This window comes from Ambystoma mexicanum, chromosome 1q (assembly GCF_040938575.1).
Source record: "Ambystoma mexicanum isolate Mex_15411 chromosome 1q, UKY_AmexF1_1, whole genome shotgun sequence".
Classification (NCBI taxonomy): Eukaryota; Metazoa; Chordata; class Amphibia; order Caudata; family Ambystomatidae; genus Ambystoma; species Ambystoma mexicanum.
The window spans coordinates 1,541,503,282-1,541,525,442 of NC_090922.1; the positions used below are offsets into that span (position 1 = coordinate 1,541,503,282).

General features: G+C 44.1%; 1 protein-coding gene across 1 annotated transcript in view; it reads left to right on the top strand.

Moving 5' to 3' along the window:
• LOC138563371 (zinc finger protein 850-like) overlaps positions 1 to 22,161 on the top strand; it is a 205,638-nt gene that overhangs the window by 98,353 nt on the left and 85,124 nt on the right. Inside the window, exon 2 of the mRNA XM_069642850.1 lies at positions 936 to 2,714. Coding sequence (XP_069498951.1) covers positions 936 to 2,714 — 1,779 coding nt within the window. The remainder of the gene's footprint in view (positions 1 to 935; positions 2,715 to 22,161) is intronic.

Below are 22,161 nucleotides of genomic sequence, written 5' to 3' on the forward strand. Positions count from 1 at the left end.
ATGAGGATTATTAAAGACGAGACCAAGAAGCAAGGCATATTTCTTATGAAAATAAGATGTAAGAAGGACCAATTGCGGATTTAATAAGCTAAATTGACACATTTGAAAGCAACAGCATGACTGTGAACATTGAATTTGATGTAAGCACTGCAATATTTGGAAATTGAAACCATTTAATAAATTGTGGGGATAACTGAACAGCTGAAATCTACTGTTATTAAACAAAAGGCAATATTGACACTACAATAACCACGATTATCAATGCCTAATTCACTATTTAGAAATAAGAGCAGTTTATTTCTAGTGGATTACTAAGCAGAAAAAGGCCAAAACAGGAAGCTAATAATGTCATATTTGTGTAGTTGAAGAATTATGTAACTGCTCCTTAATATTTTGCAACTACTGAGAACCAGTCGGCCAGTTAGTGATGCTTGCGACTGTGAACATGCAGAAACTAATCATGTGTTTCTCCTTTTACTTCAATAGGTGATTGATGTCCCCAAAAAACACAAGATTGATTGTCAAATTCTCTGGACTAATGCAGTGCAAAACTTCATTGATGCAATGTGCAATTTCCTAACATCTTAGAAGCAGACACGTTTGTGGTCCAAATTTCTTTTTAGATTATTGAGGGATTGAGAAGCCTATAAAATACATGATGAGTTTCATTCATTCAACACATGTGTAGTATCCAGCAACACAGAACTACAATAAATATCCAGCTTTACAGAGCAATGATAGCAACAGTGCTTGATGTGCAGTAGGACTTTCTCTTGCCTATTCCGGAGGGAACACAAGCGAGTGCTATTTTATATACGTTCTGAATGTGAGATTAGTTTATACAATTTTGCAAAACACCTGTAAATGGTGGAACAGTATCCATGCACTGAATATTTTAAAATCTTCAGCCAGAAGAAACATCTCTCTGTCACTAGAAAAGTCCTACACATGGGAAAGCTTTTTTGCGTGTTGAATCTGGGAAAAGGTTCAGTGGAACAAGTCAACCTGACAAAATAATCTGGCAAAATATAAGTGAAAAACCTTACCAGCGCACTGAATTTGGGAATAAAGATATGCTTATTTCCCCCCAGAGGACACATTCAGGTGAGAAACCTCATGAGCAGACTGAATGTGGGGAAGGGTTTGCAATGAAGGGTTCTCTTACTCAGCATCAAAGTACACATACAGGTGAGAAACCACATGACTGCACAGAATGTGGGAAAAGATTTGCTCAGATGGGACAGCTTACTCTGCACCAGAGGACGCATACAGGTGAGAAACCTCATGAGTGCACTGAATGTGGGAAAGGATTTGCTAGGAAGAGGCTGCTTACTGTGCATCAGAGAACACATACAGGCGAGAAACCACATGGCTGCACTGCATGTGGGAAAGGATTTGCTAGCAAGCAAAGTCTTACCTACCACCAGAGAACGCATACCGGTGAGAAACCTCATGACTGCACTGAATGTGGGAAAGGATTTGCTCAGAAGGGACAGCTTACTCTGCACCACAGGACACATACAGGTGTGAAACCTCATGAGTGCAGTGAATGTGGGAAATGGTTTGCTCTGAAGGGACAGCTTACTGTGCACCAGAGAACACATACAGGCGAGAAACCACATGACTGCTCTGAATGTGGGAAAGGATTTGCTAGCAAGCAACATCTTACCTACCACCAGAGAACGCATACAGGTCAGAAACCTCATGAGTGCACTGAATGTGGGAAATGGTTTGCTCAGAAGGGACAGCTTACTCTGCATCAGATAACACATACAGGTGAGAATCCTCATGAGTGCACTGAATGTGGGAAAGGATTTGCTTGGAAGGGGCTGCTTACTCTGCACCAGAGAACACATACAGGCGAAAAACCTTATCAGTGCCCAGAATGTGGGAAATGGTTTGCTATGAAGGGTTCTCTTACTCAGCATCAAAGGACACATACAGGTGAGAAACCACATGACTGCACAGAATGTGGGAAAAGGTTTGCTCAGATGGGACAGCTTACTCTGCACCAGAGGACGCATACAGGTGAGAAACCTCATGAGTGCACTGAATGTGGGAAAGGATTTTCTAGAAAGAGGCTGCTTACTGTGCACCAGAGAACACATACAGGCGAGAAACCACATGACTGCACTGAATGTGGGAAAGGATTTGCTAGCAAGCAAAGTCTTACCTACCACCAGAGAACACATTCAGGTGAGAAACCTCATGAGTGCAGTGAATGTGGGAAATGGTTTGTTCAGAAGGGACAGCTTACTGTGCACCAGAGAACACATACAGGCGAGAAACCACTTGACTGCACTGAATGTGGGAAAGGATTTACTAGCAAGCAACATCTTACCTACCACCAGAGAACGCACACAGGTGAGAAGCCTCATGAGTGCAGTGAATGTAGGAAATGGTTTGCTCAGAAGGGACAGCTTACTGTGCACCAGAGAACACATACAGGCGAGAAACCATATGACTGCACTGAATGTGGGAAAGGATATGCTAGCAAGCATCAGCTTACCTACCACCAGAGAACGCATACAGGTGAGAAACCTCATAAGTGCACTGAATGCGAAAAGAGATTCATTACGAAGACGCATCTTATTCGTCACCAGAGAACACATACAGGGGAGAAACCTCATGAGTGTACTGAATGTGGGAAAAGGTTCAGTCGGCAGGATGGTCTTGTTAACCATCAGTTCTCGCATACAGGCGAGAAACCTTTTTGAAAGGTGTAATACAGGTATTACTGGTTGACCTGTAGAGAAACTGTAAAGTAAAAATTCATATTTAACTTGACATTAATTGCAATGTGCAAAGAAGTGAGAACTACAAATAGGACTGTTTTAGTTGCAGTACTTTTCTAAAAAATGGGAGTGGGTTACATTTTTACACGCTCACAAAGTAGTTTTAATGTCAACTTGAAAACATATGGAGTATCATTTTCCAAATTCAAATTATGTGGAACCCTCTTTAATACAATTGGAGAAAGATGTAGTCTCACGTGGCTGATTGGACTAAGCTTGGCCCAATACACGTGAAAAGGCAATGTTCATCAAGGGGGAAAGCTGGAATCTCCAACATTCCTCCGGAAGTCAGAATGTGCAAGACATGCATGCCCCACCTGGAATGCCCTTCTAGCGGAACACTGCCTGGAATCTCCAACATTACTCTGGAAGTCAGAATGTGCAAGACATGCATGCCCCGCCTGGAATATCCTTCAAGCGGAGCATTGCCTGGAATCTCCAACATTACTCCGGAAGTCAGAATGTACAAGACATGCATGCCCCGCCTGGATGCTCTTCTAGCTGAACACTGCAGTGTTTCTCCTTTTGCAGCAAATTGCAGGGTCCCCACTAGTGTCCAAAACTATTGCTTGTCTTTATTGCAGCGCTTAAGATTAGTGTATTGTACTTCCATGTGCCGACGCTAGGCCATGGAACTATTTCATAAAGGAGGATGCATGGCCACTTTCAAAGCACTATTTTTTAAGAAATTGGTTTGGTGTGAAGGACGTGGTGAAGATGTCAAGTGTTGCATTAAATGAAATGGAAAATAATTTTAATCTTCTCTGAACTGTGAAACAATATAACATATGTGTACATTTGAAAATGAAGTGGTACATTTCTGCCTTAATTGAAAGGGTTTTAGACGTAATGATATCCTAGCCGTTCTCTCTAAATTCCAAGAAGGAATAGTGTACACAAATGTTTACCAAATGAAATTGATCCTGGACAAGCTGGCATGTCTACCTTAAACTCTACCAACCTAAGGTCATAAACTGAATGAAAAGCTGTTTATAAGAATATTGAACTTTAGATCAAATGTCATTATGTATTAAAGTTATAAATAAATAGCTAGTCCCTCCATTTGTATGTTAAATCTCTTTCTTTTTTCTGGCGTCACTTTTGTGTAAACTGGTTCCTGGATCAGAGGCGATTCATTTGTTTTAATTATTGGGGAGAACGGCTCCATTTCAGTTTGATTTCATTTATTATTTTATATATGTTTATAAAACCCTTTCTATTTGATTTATTTATAGGATATTTGTAAGGCCTATATAACAAATGGGGTTTCAAACATACACACATTATTTTATGTTTCCAGTTCTTGACATCTACTTTGCATAAAATCACATTGGAACAATAAAAAACCTATATACATTAAAAGAGCAACACCAAAATCTCATCATCACATTAGAACCCATAAGCAGTCTTGCTGTCCCCAACAGCTAAAATATTGACAAATACAATTTACCCAAAAGTCCTGTTCTCCGCATTCCTCATAAATTTGTTTAAAACGTGCACTACAGCAATAATCCATTTTTGGTAATTGCTCATTACCAACCATGCATTCACCAAAACCAGGATATATTCTAAAACCAAATTTCTTGTATAGTCACACTCTGTTATTACATGTTTCCAAGATGCCTTGGATATTACAGAAGCAACACCATTCTCTTAACAAACCTTTTCTTGTGCCCCAAAATTACATTGTATGCAATTGATTGACTCTGAATCTCATAAATACAAACCGATACTTCTGATTCGGGAAACGTTTTAAATATTCCAGCAAAGTATTGTATTTCCTTAATGTACCTACATATTCAAGGAAGTATATGTTTAATTTTCTTTCACTTTTTATCCTAGTCAGACTAACGTACATTTTGCTTAACTCTAGGATTTTCATTCAGTTCTAAAACTATTTAGTACACCAGTGGCTTCTCTTTGGAGATTAGCTGTCACAACCCTCTGCCCTGATCCCCACTAGCAAGCCCATTGGCCAGGTGGAATCAGGGCTCGGATCACTAATAAGGCCTGGCATCCACTTCTCAGGCCCTCTTGGGTCCAGTCCTGGCTCCTCCGGCGCCAAGCTCAGCAGTAAGAAAAGACATCTGCTTGAGGAACTCCAACATGGAGGCATCCACATAGCTTGATTCCTAGAACCAAGTTATGCGGTCTAGTATTTTGGGTGTGGTGGTCTTGGGACTACTTTACCTGGACTACTTTACAGAGGTTATTTAAACCACACCGGAACAAGACAACAAACTTTGCGTTACTTTGCTTCTAGCAACGTGACGCTCACCGTGTCCAGCTTTCTCTCGAGCCTGGTGAATTCCGGACCTGCAGAAAAACCAAGAACATCGTTAGCAGCAGAATCTTACCTGCATTCATCATCCTTCACTGCTTGCAGCTCCTGAGCAGCTCTGTTGGTGGAGTTCACCGCCCGGATCGAAGGACCTGAGAAAAGGAGGAAGACATCATTAAAGGAGGGAGCAGAGACATTACAACCACAAAGCGCTTAAAGACTTACCTGGTTGGTTGCTTTTCGGCCGGCTTAGCTCTGGACCTCCATCTGTGCTGGGAAACTTTTGACCTACCAAAAGAGACAAGCACAGGTCAGTGAGGACAAGACATCGCTGCGCTACGCAAAGCGCCTCCTTATCGTATCATAGAGCTATAGCGCGCCATCATCTCCCGGTGAGGACCAGCATATCCAGTTCTCCAAGCGGACACTCCGTGCTTCTAGGGAGATAAAAAAAAAAAGAGACATTTAGAACAGAGAAAAGGCATGCAAGAATTACGACGCCATCAATCGCAATAAGACACTACAAGGGCAGCAGTCAGTGAAGTAACTGGACCTCCTGTGCCCACAAAAGACAACGCGCCCCTGCCCAGAGAGCAGGACGGAGAGCCCACCGATTCCGACAACCAGGTGAGAAGAGAACCTGGAGGGGCTGGAAACACAAGGGAGGTGGGGGAAAACTTACCTTGGTCACCCAGTTCTAATATAGTCTTCATTTCCAGGCGGAATCCCATCGACACCGAGACCACACCAGGGAATCATTGGAGGGGCACCAACGACCAACTGGCTGGGTGGCGTCCCCGTGGATACCAGGTGAGCGTAACAATATCTTTCAGGGAGACAGAAAGGGAACCCTTTGGTGGTCCTAGTATTTTATTCTGCAGCGTCACTTGCCTAGTACATACGAGTGATAATGACTGCAGCCCCAATTCCAAAAGAATGGGCCTCATTGGGGTACTCTTGGTCAGGCCCAGAAAACACTTCCAAAAGAGACCTTCCAAAATATCAAGATTGTTTTTTAAATATTTTTTATTATTGTATATGGTTTAAAAACCTTTACAAATACGTTCACATTAAGGATACAAAATAGAAAAAATGCTATGGCAAAACAGAATCATGAAATCATACAAAACAATTACAAAGCACAAAATATTAGCAGCAGAATGACAATTCATGATAACTCATGTTTGAAAATGTTCAAAACAATGTAAGGTTAATGGATTAGCAAGACATTAAAAAAAAAATCATCCACTCTACATTTGCGTAGATATAAGGCGTTATCGCTAAAATTGAGACATCTTGACATCTCAAATATGTCATCCTTAATACAAGTGATACATGACACCTGCAAGCTACATACTACTTGTCGGCCGTGGCCGGCAGGTCGTAATTCTAAGGATTTAAAAAAGGCTGCAACTGCTAAAGTATTCGAGGTCATTCTACTGCTTAAGCATCTGTGCCAAATATTGAAATATTAAATATTTGCAAGGAACTTGGGGTTGGTCACCCTAAGTTGCCTGGGGGCAACCAGACGTGGACTCCCTGCTCACTGTGCTCAGAGAGACACAGCTTCACCTCACTGATGAGGTCCAACAAGGCTGAAACACGTGTATGGGGTTGCTGTTGGTACTCTTGTTCAGAGAGGAATTGCCATAGCATTTCGGTGCTGGACTGTCCATGTGGGCGGGACAAAGACTGATATGCAAATGGATATTTTCCATCTGTGAAAGGTACAGTTAGCAAAAAGCGTGTGCTGCAAACTCTCATCTCAGAACAGGTTATCATGCCATGTTCTTTCTGGAGAGGAGCGCCTGCTACCTTTTTTGAAATATCTCCTGAACCCATTGATTAACTGGAAACATTTTACCCAGGTATCGAGACCTTTTTTCGTTTAACCCTTTACAAAATGACAGCAGATTTCTAGTAGATTCAGCGTTGCCTTTATGATCACACAATCTGCACCCTAAGTCTTAAGATGTATTAATACCACAGTGTACGAGAATTTCATTGGTTAGCAATAAGTTCCATCCGAACTTTAGAAATATTTTCCTGTGATGTCTATCAGGAAATGTAATGAGGTATGGTGTAATTTCACCCCACCTTTTATGTTCATGAGAGAGTTGCGACATGGATGTATAACCAAGTAATTTTTCATGAATCTCAATCCAGTCGTGATCAAATAACTTTTTTTCTTTACCTTAGTCGGATTTTGAATTAAGGTATCTGTATCCATGCTTATTTTATTTAAAATTCTCTCACAATGGTTCCTAATTAGTCTGATGTAATTTGTACATTTCCCAGTAGAGGACAAGTTCATAGACTCCTGTAGGTTCACATATAGGGAATCACGAATTGGCAAAATTAATGTCCTAAACGGGGTCGAGAGACTCCACTCGGCCTTGAATAGAAATGAGGCCCAATTCATACCTTATTGCACCTATCGGAACACAAGTTGGTACCCCCAGAACTCTTCTCCATATTTTAGCTTCCCACAAATCTAACCATTTCAAAGCTACGTCAAAGAATAATTCTTGTCTGTAGATTAACTTGGGAACCATCTTTCCTACATAATATTCCAAGACTGGCATGACAGAAAAGGATCTGAATTTTCGATATAGCACAAGGGCTTGAGAGCGCAACATGGTTGCCTTTTGATTTAGCAGGTGCCTCCCATTGCTGAAATCTGGCGCAGCAGATATCGTATAGCCAAGATATGTCATACAGGAGGCTGAGGGAATCACAGTGTTCTCCCAAGACCACAACTTGCTCCTCCTTCTCATACTTCGTGAAATGGCTAAGAATTTGGTTTTCTTTAGATTAATCTTAAGGCCATTATTGCTTGCATATGCAGAAAAGGACTTGAGAAGTCTATTTAACCCCACTTGTGATTTATCAAAAGTAGGAAGTCATCTGCATATTCTAGTCAAGATACCTTCTGGGTACCCACAGTAGGTGCTATTAGTGCAGCCAGGCTCAAATAGACATTTGCATCGGATACATAGAGGTTGAACAGACATTCAGGCAAGATACAGCCCTATTTGAGACCAGACCGGGTTGGAATGCAGCGAGACATAGCCCCATCTCTGTTCAGTCTAGCCCTGACTGATGAGTTTTCATGAAGACCTATGATGAGCTCCAGGAGGCCATTAGAAATCTCCCAATTTTTCAACGTTTCCTAGAGTCTGGCACGATCAAAAGCTGATGATAAATCGATGGAAGCCATATTTGTGCAGTCATCGACATTAGCCCAAGTTGTTTTTTTTTATATATCTGAGCACAAGGCCATTTATAGATGTGGATTGTGCCTTCGCGAAAGCCGGTCTGAAATGCAGATAGTCGTGACGTATCAGCAGCGCCTTTTACCAAGTGCTGAAGGAGAATAGATGAACAAATCTTGCTATCAGCATCCAGCAACAAAATAGGTCTGTAATTCAAAAGGTCAGACCTTAGGCTTTTTTTAAAATGGGGACAATAAAGGCAATTTGCCACGTAGCAGGAGAGGTTTTTGTGGAAATGACACTCTTGAATAAAATAGCCAGAGTGATAGCCCAGTTTCTCGGGTGGTTTTTTAGAATGGCATTCGACAGCCCACTGGGCCCTCAGCTCGCGAGGGATTGCATGAAGTTACATGGTCGGAACACCATATTTGGATTGATTTTAATGCGCAGATCTTTAGCTATCATGTTGTGGGATTTATCAGAGTTCTTTACAGGTTTAACATTACCCAAATCACACAGATAAAAACAAAACCTTGATTCATCTACTGCATGTAACTGGGCAGTACATGGAGACAGGGCTTGGGCGCAAATTAAGGTCCAAAACCTGGCCACATCTTTTGATAGGGTTCTCAGCATCGATTTCGGAGTCTTGCTGTAACAAGAACGCACGTCAATGTTTGCAGTAGTTGTGATCATTTTGTTTTATAGATTTGCACTTGGCCAATGACTCTTTATTATCCTTACCATGGACCTCATTTCTGTTTTTTTCTGGTCCACTTGTTCATCATAAAAATGTAGGTGTTTCTTACGATCGGAATACGAAGAGGGTTAAGATTATATGTAGCACCAGAGATAAAGGCATCAGTGGTGCCTTCAAAATTCCCCACATTAAACACTTGTATCTTCCATTCAAGCATTGAGCAGGTAATCGTTTCTCTAAACTCATGTGCCAACCTGGCTACGTTCAGAGCAGTTCAAGGAACAGCATTGCCCTGAGCAGAGACCTTTAACTTAGTGGGGCCCATGGTGATGTTACCAAAGAGTGCAAATGGAAAATTTTGAGTAGCTCTCAAAATAAAGTGGTCACTCCATGAGGTTGGATGAAGAGAAACATTAGAGCAAATCTCAAAGATTTGGGGATCAACAAAGATGTTGACCATTCAGGGGATATAGGTTTAAAGAAGCAAGTGTGGAGCTCCATTGCAGATCGTCTTTGGATTTCTGATTGTGGGAAGAATAGTCTGATTTACAATTGAACAAGAGATCTTCAATCAATATGGAGACACATTTGATATTCATGTCACCGGCTAACAGAACATGTAGTGACCCACTTCTCACTTTCCATTTGCATACCAGATCACCAATGGACTGGAAAAATGCATCCAATTCACCCACACCTTTGTCAGTGAATAGTAATTAATAAGACATGGTACGAATGGGAGAATAAATCCAGCTCAACTGCTAAGAGCCCATACGGAAGGTTGGGAATTTGTCAGGGGGACACCAATAGGTTGGATCGTAATGCAATAACCAAATCAGGTTGGTGTGCAGTCATGTCAAAAAAATAATGTCGGAAAAACAAATGTCGAATTGTTTATTTTTTATTTGTTTTTTTTTGTTTTCCGGGTGTAAAAAAAGGGGTAAAACAAAAAAAAAAAATACAAAAGGGGGCGTTGGGGGGGAACCCCCAATTTCGAACAAAAAGCAACTAAAAAAAGAAATTCGACATTTTTTTTTTCCACTTTATTTATTAGACATTTTGGGCCTCATTAGGACCCAGGCGGTAAGGGGTTTATGGCGGTGTAAACAGCACCGACCCTTACCGCCTGATTCCGAGGTCCCTTAGCGCCATGGAGGTTTTAACACCTGCTTTTAGCAGGTGTTTAAATCCATGGCGCTAAGGGACCTTGTTGTTAATTACGCCACCGTAATTAACGCCTTCCCTACTCCCATTATGCCCTATGGGGCAAAAATGGGAAAGGGTAAATGGGTTAATGGGGACTTACCGCCCCACTCACCTCGGAATGGGGCGGTAAGTCCGCCAACTACCATGGCGTAAACGTAGTTTACGCCATGGTGGTAAAGGTACGACCCAGGCGGTAACTTACCGCCTGGGTCGTAATGAGGCCCTTTGACTTTCGACATTATGACATTCGACTTTATGACTATAAACCACCAGGTTTCTTGGATCATTAGGGATGTCTTCATTCGTCCAAAACTGCTTAGTTAGTATGTAAATGGCTGTGGCCTCTAGAATTCCATGACAATTGTTTTGGTACCACATTTTCAACACAACCATTTGCAAACACGTCTTCATCATTGACGCCGGCAGAAGCCAGAATTCCTAGGGCCTTGTAGTTTATGTGCTCTATCTCCATTGACGCCCAACTGGCTCTTATATCCATTCCAATGTTTAAGATAATGAACATAAGAATTATCCTTAGAATTCAGAGTGTATGCATCCCTGACTTCCTCCCATCTCAAAATTGAGAACCCCAAGTTATGCAACATTGCACTTTCTGCTAGAATCAAGTCTAGTACCAATTTAGATTGTAAATGGAGATGGACTTGTGACACATCATTTTTATCTGGGAAGGCAACTCTATCAATATTGGCAGAAGAGATTGCTGTCAATGAGGTGATTTCAGCTGAAATTACCAAGATATTCATATGATTTAAACAAATTGCCATAGAATCACAGAGGAGACTAGACATTAGTGAAACATTATGAGCCTCCTGAGTTTGACTATTAGAAATGCTGGGCGCTTCAGATAGCTCTTCTGTGGCTGATTGCATCATAGGATTACAGTTAGAATACTCCATCCTACTGTTGGCTGGTTTATTGGCAGCTATAGGGGGATCACCTTCCCCATGAACCACGTTCTTTGGATTCACTACAACAACCTTTGAACACACAAGTCTAACAAGACATTGGGGGTCATTATGAATTTGCCGGACCAGGAGCAATGGTACCGGTAAGCTTGCCATCACGTAGTTCCCGGACCGGCAAACTAGGAGTTTTGTGGGCATGTGCCCTCCCGCTGAGCATGCCTGTAGCACCATCACCATTCTGAATGGTGCCAGTGCTACAGGCATTCCCATTCCCAATTGAGCCATAATGCGCTCAATGGCAATGGGGATGAATTTATTCCGGCTACCGCAAAACTTTTAATGAGGCCCATTGAGTTTACTGGAAAATACTTTTCACCCTGTGAAGGTGTCACACAGTCAGGAGTAACTGCGAAATGTCATTCAGATGGAATATATAGCTTATCAAGTAGGGCACCTAAATTACTATGTTTATGATGATCAACAGGAGTTTTCTCTGAACGTACAGAGGATGGGCACAAAAAAGGATGTTTCAGTGTGTCGACTCCAGTCTCAGAGCTGTGATCATTAGTGCTAAGAACATTATTGATCAGGCGTTTTGAGTACCCATTGTGCTGGTCGATAGGGGCATGATAACATTGTGAAGTACTCTGAATGTTCGGAGGGCACAACAAGTCACTATTGCCAACAACATGGTTTTGCTTTTTTATCATTAGCACAGTGTTCCGCTACTTTAGGATTTGTGACCGAACTTCATAATCGCAGCATGGCTTCCATATCCGATTTACAATTACACAGACCATTGTTTGCAATATGTGATTTCAGAATTATAGGAGTCTTCACAGATGACAAAGATGAGGGCACTCTACATGAGTCTTGAACGTGACTAGTGGACAAATGCGTCGCATCATCAAAGAGAGCCTGTCTGCCTTCAGAGTTAGAAACCGTCTGCATGCAAGCATCAGCTCCTGGGACTTTAGCCATGTCTTTTTGTACATCCATAGGTAAGTTAGGTGTAGATAATCCGCCACTGCAAATGTTACATAGTAAAGAGTCACCAGTATGAAGAAATACAGACCCACATATATCTGGTATGAGTTTTGGCTCAGATTTGGACATTAACCCAGATGGATTAAAGCGGTTGTCGGAGATAAGCAAGAGAGTCCTTCGTTCAAAGTGTTCTTAGGCAAAGGAGCACAGCAGCTCCAGTCAGCGACGGTGGTCGTCGACGGTGATTGACTTCAATGTCTGGCCACTTTGCTTTGTGATTCCGCGACGGTCCCTGTCTCTGGTCGGCAGCCTTTCGAGGACTGACTTCCAGGTCGCTTCGGCGACAGTCAGCTGGTGCACGATGGTCCCACATAGCTCAGGGAGGGATCTGATAGCCAGGTCCTCTCTTTGATCAGTTCCTTGAAGGCACAGCATCGTTCACATTGGCAAAGGACAGCAGCAGCAATTCCTCTTCCAGTGGGCTTCCAGGTTAAGCATCAAGTATCAACTTCTGCTTCTGAGTGCTTTCCTTCAGTGAGAGGTCCCAAGATACACTGTTTGGTCTCTCATTCACTCACACTCAGGCAACCAATCATCCAGAAGGGCATTCAGGCAGGCAGGCAGCCCATCAGGCTCACAGTGCATTCAGGCCATTCTCCTCTCTCCAGACACTCGCAACAAGGAATTTGTATTGGGACAAGTACCCAGCCATTCAGCACTCCACACTGCATTCATAACAGCTTCGGACAGGGCTGTCTCATTCATTGTGTTACATGCCAGAAACCAGATGCCTATAACATGAAGTGTATTTTGGTCACACACTCCATTGACCCAGGTCCCACCCCAAGGGTGTACCCACAACATACTGACATTGGGAAGGCTCCAGCCAGTCTGGACTGGACTTCCCCACATTACCATATATGGAACTTCCTCCCAACAGCCAGTCAGGGGAAAGGGCTTCCCAGGACTTTTGGAAAAACAAGGTAACAGGCGATAGCAATCAAGAGGCCACTGGTGCCATCCTGTCTCCTATCAGGGATCAACTGATCTCAATGGCAGGGCATGGGCATTCCAAAATGGAGGATACACAGAGCACCTGTCACTTCAGCACAGAGCTGCCACCAGCCCGTACTCTGCTCTCTGGGCCACAGACAGGTGCCCAAAAGCATACACTAGGAGTACAGGTTTGTACTCCGACCCATGGATGCCGTAAGGGTATCCCAAGGGTCTTTTCACCAAACCAAAAAGAGGCAGAGCTGTACCACCAGGAGTCTCACGTGAACTCCTGCGTGGAAAACATGACAGAACGTACATGATAAAGCAATAACCTGTAAAGGAAAAAGAACAGACACGTAACGTGACTGACACTAGTCGTGGATCAACCCCCTTGAATCGAAGATCTCAGCGATACTACGCAGAAAAAACAAGTAAAAGGGTTGAGTGGGAGAGCAGGGAAAATCCACACAAACACCAGTCAGAGAAAAATAAGAACCTGACCAAATCCCAAAAGGAATCAAGAGTGTTCAAACTAGAGTAAATGTCTTGCAAAAGCAAATACATCGTGCTTAACAGGAAAACGGTACTGTACTTACTAAGCAAAATACACTGTCTACAGCATCTGAAGTCCGAAGATTTCATATTAATAGAACCTTACCACCGTGACCAAAAGGCAAAGTCCTATCTACATATTCAAACCAAGGCTTTAAAAGGGGTTCCGGACGAAGCCTATAAGGATCTAAAACAAGCAGGATTCATTCTGACGGGAATATGCATGCAGAAAACAGATTTAAAGGCGCAGTCCCCAAAGGAGAGAGAGGGTCACAAATGGCATTACACATCCAGAACAAAAGATCTCTATAACAGAAAAAGACAAGCCCCGACTGACCGTATGGAACAGGAAAACCACCGGTATCACGAATGGGAAAAAAGGGGCGTGATAAACGAAAGACATAGACGGACAGAGCCCGAATCCAGGGAAGAACGAAAAGAAGAACGATCGAGGCACGGGGGCCAACCCCAGGAAAGAAGGGAACGATTCAGAGCTGAAACCCCAGCTCAGCTGAAAACAACCAGGACCAAGAGAGAAATGTCGGAAGCGGAGCGCAGAACAGGAAAAGATCGAGAAACGAAGAGTGAAGAGAGCCGAGAACCCAGACAACTAAAGGGCCCATGGCATTGGCTAAAAAAATACGGTAAACCTTCAAAATGACAAATAGCAACCACTAGGAGGTGGGACCAGAAACATACCGCCTCCAACTAATTACCAAGCAACGGTACCTCAGAAATTGATTTCGATGGCCTCATGGAACACGAGAGGCCACAGGCATTTGACGAACCCTGAAAATCAAGATTTGGGGGTCTTCGACATTTTATGTCTTCAGGAGCACTGGCTAACAGAAAAACCATCCTTAGATGGCTTTGAGATAGCCTTTTCTCCAGCCACAAAAGGCGTGTTGGGCCGGCCGTCCTGATCGCAATAAAGGCGGGGTCCGGAATTTCCATCATAAAAACTATAACTGAGTCATATGGCATACTGGCAGTGTCTACAACATGGGTCCAGGTAGACGAAAGGGGAAAGGAAAGTGAAAAAGAGAAATTAGCCCTGATAACAACGTACTGGAACCCGGAAAAATCAATTACAGTAGATTTCTGCAATCAAATAGCAAGAACAATTGACAACATTATCGTTGAAGATCCGCAAACCCACATAATAATCTGTGGAGATCTAAATGCCAAGTGCAGCAATGAAAAGGAGAATATGGTGAAAAAGACAAAATCCTCAGGGGCACACAGAGGAATAATATGGATGAGGCTGATGAAATCGAGAAACCTCCACAACGTGGCCTCACTGAAACCCTGGAATATCAACATTCCCACATGGGAAAGGGGGGATTCCAGCGCAAACATTGATTATTTCTTCATTTCCCACAGCCTCGTGGCGTGGATAGAAGACTACTCAGTGACTAAAACCCAAGAGAGTGATCACAATTTGTTGGCTAGAAAGTGGAAAACACTACGACCTGCAAACAGTTACTACAACAATCAGATTGAGTCGAATAACCAACAAACCCGTGTACGTTTGACTACGACAAACATTGAATCTATTACCAAAAAATATAAAACAGGTATCCATGCCCAAGGGGACAAGACCCAAAGCCCGGACTATCTACCATTCCTACTCCAGTACAGGACAAAGACGTTAGGAAAAAATCAAAAGGCACAACAAAACATACACATATTCGACAAATTGGTCGTGGAAAGAAAGAGATCACTGAGAAAACTGAGAAGACCAATGAAAAAGGATAACTCGCCAATGGCATAGAACACATGGAAACAAGAAAACTTAAAATATAAAGCCTGGATTCGAGGCCACAGACAGGTAATGTACCAAAACGATGGAGAGGAAATGCTTTGCACGTTAAGCACCAAAAAAAAACGTGACTTCTGGGCTGTTATCAAGAAACCAGATATGAAGGTGGACAATCAAATTGTAAACGCATGGGCCACATTCTTTGAAAACCTGTTCATGGCACCTGAACATCACCTACCGATGGCCGAAAGACCAGCTACAACATCATGGATCGATATTTCATTGATAGAGGACATAAAAAGTGCCATCCTCAAATTAAAGAATTCCAGAGCACCTGGCCCAGACGGGCTATGTAATATCGAGCTAAAACAGAACCCGGAACAATGGGCTATTTTCATCAGCTCCATCTTTGCCCAATGCAGACAGACAAGATCTCTTCCGGCGTCTTGGGTTACTGCGGTAGTGGTTCCGATTTTCAAACGGGGGAACAGAGAAGATCCGAGTAATTACAGACCCATCGCCCTATTGGACATAATAGGTAAAATATTCGTGACTCTCCTTCTGAACCACTTTCAAACTTGGGCTAGCACTTCTCCGGCCTACGACCCTTTTCAAATGGGACTCCTAAAGAAAGGGAGCACATCAGTTAACATTCTAATTCTCAATCTCATAAAAGCGAAGGTAAAGCACGGTGTTCTTGGCATTTGTAGATCTATCACAGGCCTTTGACAGAGTTGACAGGCGGATGTTGTGGAGCAAACTGAAAAAATGTAATTGCCCAATGGAAATACTGGATCCTGTGATGGCTCTACATACCAATACGAAACTAAGAGTGCGTCTAAACAACCAAGGCCTTTTGTCTCGAGAGATAACAGCGGAGCGAGGAGTAAAACAGGGCTGCCCACTGGCGCCGGCACTATTTATTGCCTTCCTGGGAGATATGAAAGACTCGTAAATGTCAGTCAAAGCGTTCCCACCCAAGTTGGGTAAGGTAAATATATTGCGTCTTCTCTACGCCGACGATCTGATACTATTAGATCAAACCCAAATTGGCCTACAACGCCAACTCACAAATCTGGCGCAATACATGGAGCGGAACAATCTAAAAATAAATAAAACAAAAATGAAAATAGTGACCCTGGGAAAAAGTGCCAAGAAGACCCGAGCAGGGTACAAATGGGCACTGGAGAAAGTCGGAACCGAAGTGGTCCATAGCTGCAAATATCTAGGAGTCCATATTCACCACTCAGAGAAAGAATCATCCATGCAAAGCTTCCTTTGGGGAAAAGCGAAAAACCTTGCAGTTCAAATGAAAATCATCGACAGAAAATACAGCAAATTCTCATTAGGTCCGGCAATAGCATTCTACAAAGGGAAAGTTGTCCCAACCCTAATTTACGGTATGGGGGCAACACTGAGCATGCCCAACGACATCTGGCGGAAATTAGAGAGCCACATTTGGAAGACGGTTTTAGGACTTCCAAATGCAATCTCAATGGATCTCATCAGAAGAGAGCTGGGTCTACTCTCTCTGGAAGCAACGGTTGCCCAAAGCGCAATGCAACTGTTCAGGAACACCCTAATTGCAGACAAATCGCCAATATACAAGATCATAGCTGCGGAAATAACAAGCAGCCACTTAATCATCCTTAACAAATGGACGGACAGGCTCAAAGAAAAGCTTGTCGAGATCGCATGCACAGAAGAGGGTCTGAAAATAAATCTATTAAGAGTTAAATCCAAACTTGAAGCCCAAGACTGGGTAGTGACTCTGGACAAAGCGCATGCAAATAAACTGACTAGAGATCTTCCACCTAACTTCAATAGACTGAAGGAACCAATGGCATATTGTACGAAATTTCCAAATAAACATCTAAGGAAACTGTATATGAGAGCGCCCTTCAACCTCCTTCCGACACGTGAAATCATGGCGATTAGGATGCAATCTAACGATAAAACCTGTCGTCTCGGTACGGAACCAACCAAATCAGAAACAATAAAGCATCTTCTGCTACAATGTCCAGAGCTGAGAAACGTAAGAGCCACATATCTGACCAACCTGCGCACAGACCACTTAGGATTGCTTGAAGAAGAAGACTCAACATGGTGGAACAGGTTGATGTCAGGGGAGAAAACTAAGTGGACTATAGCAACTGTAAAAATTCTGGAAAGCGCTTTCGAAATGATCACCCTACGATCCTCTTTGGTGATCAACTGTCAAGATCATGGCGTGAGTGGGTCATCTTAATAGAGACTGGTAGTGGCATGCTTCTTGAGACCATTCCCTTCGTGCCTGTTTTTGATTACTTTATGACAGCTTTGTCTGTTTCTTTGTTTCTTTGTTTTCTACTAAGTGGCTCTTTTGAGACGAGCAACAACAGTTTTGTAAAAATTGCTAAACGCAATTAAACGCAAAGTAAATACATTTAAAAAAAATAAAGTGAGGCCCTGTCCCTCTGATGCATTTCCAGCATCACAGTCACCCCCAACCCCCAGACTGACGTTAGGGTGTCTAATCTCCCACGAGATTGACGCTCTCATCCAGACGGTCAACATACTTTCTGGAAAGGCCATCTGCATTATCATGACTCTTCCCTGGTCTATGCTCAATGGTGAAGTCTAGCCCTTGCAGGCTAATGGACCACCTGAGTAGTTTTGGGTTTTCACCCTTCATCTGCATAAGCCCTTTTAAGCGCTTATGGTCTGTTTGGACATTGAAGGTAGAAACCGTAAGGTAGGGCCTAAAATGCCTAAGGCTTCAAACTATACTAAAACATTCCTTTTCAACAGTAGCCCACCTAGGTTCTCTACCCTTGAGTTGTCTACTGATGAATGTGATTGGATGTCCCCTCCCTTTGTCATCTAACTGGGACAAGACAGCTCCAATTCCGGTGTCCTAGACACCAGTTTGAATGATAAATGGTTTGCTGTAATCAGGCGCACAAAACACAGGTGCCCTACACAGACATTCCCTCAAGCCAATAAAGGCCCTCTGACAGTCTTGAGTCCAATTAACCTTCCTCAGTTGTTTGGGCGAAGTCTGAACTGTCAGAGGTGCAGATATGGTTCCATAGTCTGCCATGAAGTTACGGTAATACCCTGTGAGGCCCAAAAAGGCTTTCACCTGGGTTTGAGTAGTGGGAGTCTCCCAGTCATGTACATCCTGTACCTTACTGGGGAGAGGTTGGATTCGACCCCCTCCTATCTCATGACAAGATAAGTGACTTTCCCCTGAGCTATCTGGCACTTGGTGGCCTTGATAGTGATTGTAGCCCTTTCAAGGCCTGCAACACTTTATCCAAGTGAGTCAAATGCTCCTCCCAAGTGGAACTGTAGACGGCAATGTCGTCTAGGTAGGTCACACAGGAGGCCTCCGGCCCACTGAGTGCATGATCGACTAAACATTGGAAATTGGCGGGTGCATTTTTCAACCCAAAAGGCATGATTCTAAACTGGTAGAGCCCCTCAGGTGTTGAGAACGCCGTCTTTTCCTTGGCATGGTCTGTCAGAACTATTTGCCAATAGCCTGAGGTAAGGTCAAAGGTGCTCACAAATTTTGCAGCACCTATGATGTCCACAACCTCATCAGCCCTGGGCAATGGGTGCGCGTCCCTTTTGGTGATGACATTGAATCTCCTGTAGTCCACACAGAACCGCCAATCCTTGGTACCTGCCTGGGAACTGGCCTTGAGGACAAGGACCACTGGACTGGACCAGTGACTGGTTGAGAGTTCAATAACACCCAGATCCAACATCTTGGTGACCTCAGCCTGGATGTGGACTGGAATTTGGGGGAGAAGGAGGAAATGAGGCGTGCCAGCAGAAAAAGGTATATGTTAAAGAGCCAGGGCAAAAGAATGGAGCACTGGGGGACGCCACAGGTGGAGGTGGAAGACCCATACATGCCAACCCTCCCGATTTAGGCGGGAGACTCCTGATTTTTATGAAAAATCGGGCAATTTTTTACTGTCTCCCGCCTAAAATAATTATAACTCCAATGCAATCCTATGGGAAAAATACTTTCTCCCGATTGCTGTCGTGAAATCTCCCTCTCAGGGCCTGACGAATGTTGGCATGTCTGTATACCAAGGGTATCATGGAGCCTTTTTATGAGGATGGAATGGTTCACTCTGTCAAATGTAGAAGAGAGATCAAGGAGGATGAGGACAGCAGGGGAGTTGGAGCCCAGGGATGCAAGCAGTTCTTCACAGGTGTTCAGATGCTCGGAATCCGGACGGGTGGTCATGTAGTCCTCTAAGTTCGGTATGAGAGTGGAGTTGGGGGGAGGGCCAACTTCTCAAGCAGTTTCCCTGGGAAGGGGGTGATAAAAATTGGGTGGTGGTTGGCTGGGGAGGACGGTCTGCAGAGGGGTTTTTGATGATGGGTCGCACAAGGGAGTGTTTGAGGGAGGATGTTAAAGAACCAGTAGCAAAGGAGTGGTTGCAGAGATCAGCAAAGGCAGGGGCCAAAGAGGAGTTGTCCTTGATGGTTCTGCAAGAGCACGGGGCAACCTGTTTGGAAGAGACCTTGATGAAGTTGACAACTCCGGTGGCTTCTTCAGGGGAGATCGGAGCGAAGGAGGAAAGAGGAGGGTGAATTGTAGGAGGGGGCAGATGTGGAAGGTTGGGTTGGAGGAGTGCGTGACCAGGCTGTTCAGAATGTCCTGTTTTTTTTTTTTAATGAATTGGAGGCAAGTGCATTGCAATGGTCCTGGGCAGGAGTAGGCTCAAAAGATACTGCAGAGGTTTGGCAAGTTCCCTGCAGATTTTGAAGAGTTCAGCCGCGTTGTTGGATGCATTGGACACTCGTGCCCGAATGTGGGCTCTTTTTTTAAGCATGGCTGGAGAGTCTGTAGTGTCTCTGGATCAGGCGGCAAGTCAGTATGTCAGAGGGTGAGCCTGACGTGTGCCACTTCCGTTCAGCTGCCCTGCCCTTCCGCTTTTGGTCTGCAAGTTCGGAGTCGTACTAAGTGTTACGCTTGGAGGCAGGTTTCAGCCGGATCCTCATGAATGGGACAAGGATGTCAAGGTTATTGGTAATGGACAGATAGAGGTTGCCGAGTGCAGAATCAGTGGTAGAGTCGGGGTTGGGTGGGCAAGAGGGAAAGAAGGTGTAAGTAGGCAGTAGACCGCTCAACTCACCACTGATGGTGGTAGTCACCCACCCAGCCCTTACACACCCAGAAAAGTCAATGGGCTTTCACTCAAAATCAGGTGTTTACTTTTCACTCATGTAGAGGAAAATATAAAGGGATGATTTAAAAAAATGAAGTGCTCCAAATGCAATTAAAGGAAGAGCTTAATTAACACCGGGAGACACAGGTCGCTCAGGGAAATTAACTCTCATAATATGCCCACCTTTGCATGATTTTGGAAAAGAAACATTCATTAAAATCTTCATTTACTGATTCGCTAGTCATTATCAGTGGAATCTGTACGTAAACTCGATAAAATAAAACGAAAGTGAGAACACGGCAAAAACAGCGTGAGAAAAATAATGAATGGAAAAAATGTCGATTATGGGCAGTGGGGGTTGCGGGGGTGTCCCCTGCTCCCCTTGACCGATATTATGGGCCTTGAGGATCTCAGGGGGTCTACCCCACTTCCATAAAAAGGAAAGTGTGGGACAAGCAAAAAAGGTGACGTTTGCACATAGGACGTCTACGTGCTTTGAGCATACATGCCAACCCTCCCGATTTATGAGGGAGACTCCAGATTTTTCAGTGAAAAATCGGGCTATTTTTCACGGTCTCCCGCCTGAAATAGCTGTAGCCCCAATGCATTCCTATGGGGAAATGTTGGTCTCCCGATTTCCCTTTGGAAATCTCCCTCCCAGCTGTGTCTGAATTTTGGCATGTATGTTTGAGGCCTGGCAGGTCCTGTTTTGCGGACGTAAGCTTTTTGGAGTTGAGCCCGTGGAGACACTAGCGATAGAGTGGGAAGTTGTCTTTTACTGTAGTCACAGCGACTAACTTGATGCTGGTGGGGTCTGTATGGGTTCGGCGCTGGGGGGTTGAAAGTGACACAGCAGTTGGTTGTCAGTACGTGTTTGGTGGTTGTCTATGCCCATCAGGTATGAGTGGGAAGGGGAATGCTCTGGGGATGGCAGCTGTGGGCTGTGGTATGGGTGTGGGGCTGCCAGACGGGGTTAGGCCTGCTCCTGGGCCTGGTGATGCTTTGAGCAGCAAGGGTACCCTTAGGGCTGCAGAGGTTGGTGGTGCTGTGCCTGACAAGGGGGCCCTCAGGACCGGAGGGGGGAGAAGTGGGAAGAAAGGTTACAAGGGTGATGGTGGGAAAGGGAAATTGGGTGCGAGTGGTGGTCGCCAGTCTCTGCTGGAAGGTTTGGCAGGAGATGGTGTTGATGGTGGGGGGGAAGAAGGGGCTTGCATGGTGATGACAATGGGGCACTTCTCCGTAGTAGATTGCCTGTGGATCGGAGCAGACATTCCAACATTCTGGAGCCCCTGAGAGAGAGATTTCAGCACCGAAATCAGGAGAATGCATTTTCCCCATAGGAATGCATTGGGGATATTGTTATTTTAGGCGCCTAAATCGGGAGGGTTGGCATGTATGATTGGAGGGTTGAGGGTGATAGGGGTTCTGGTGGTGGGTAGTAGTGTGTGGGTGGGTGTGATTCTGGGGTTGACCCCATGGAGGCAAAGTTGGGTTGGCAGGCGGTTATAAAGTCAGCAAAGCCGGATCAGGATCTTGGTGGAGTTTGCCCTTTTGTGGTGTCAGAGTG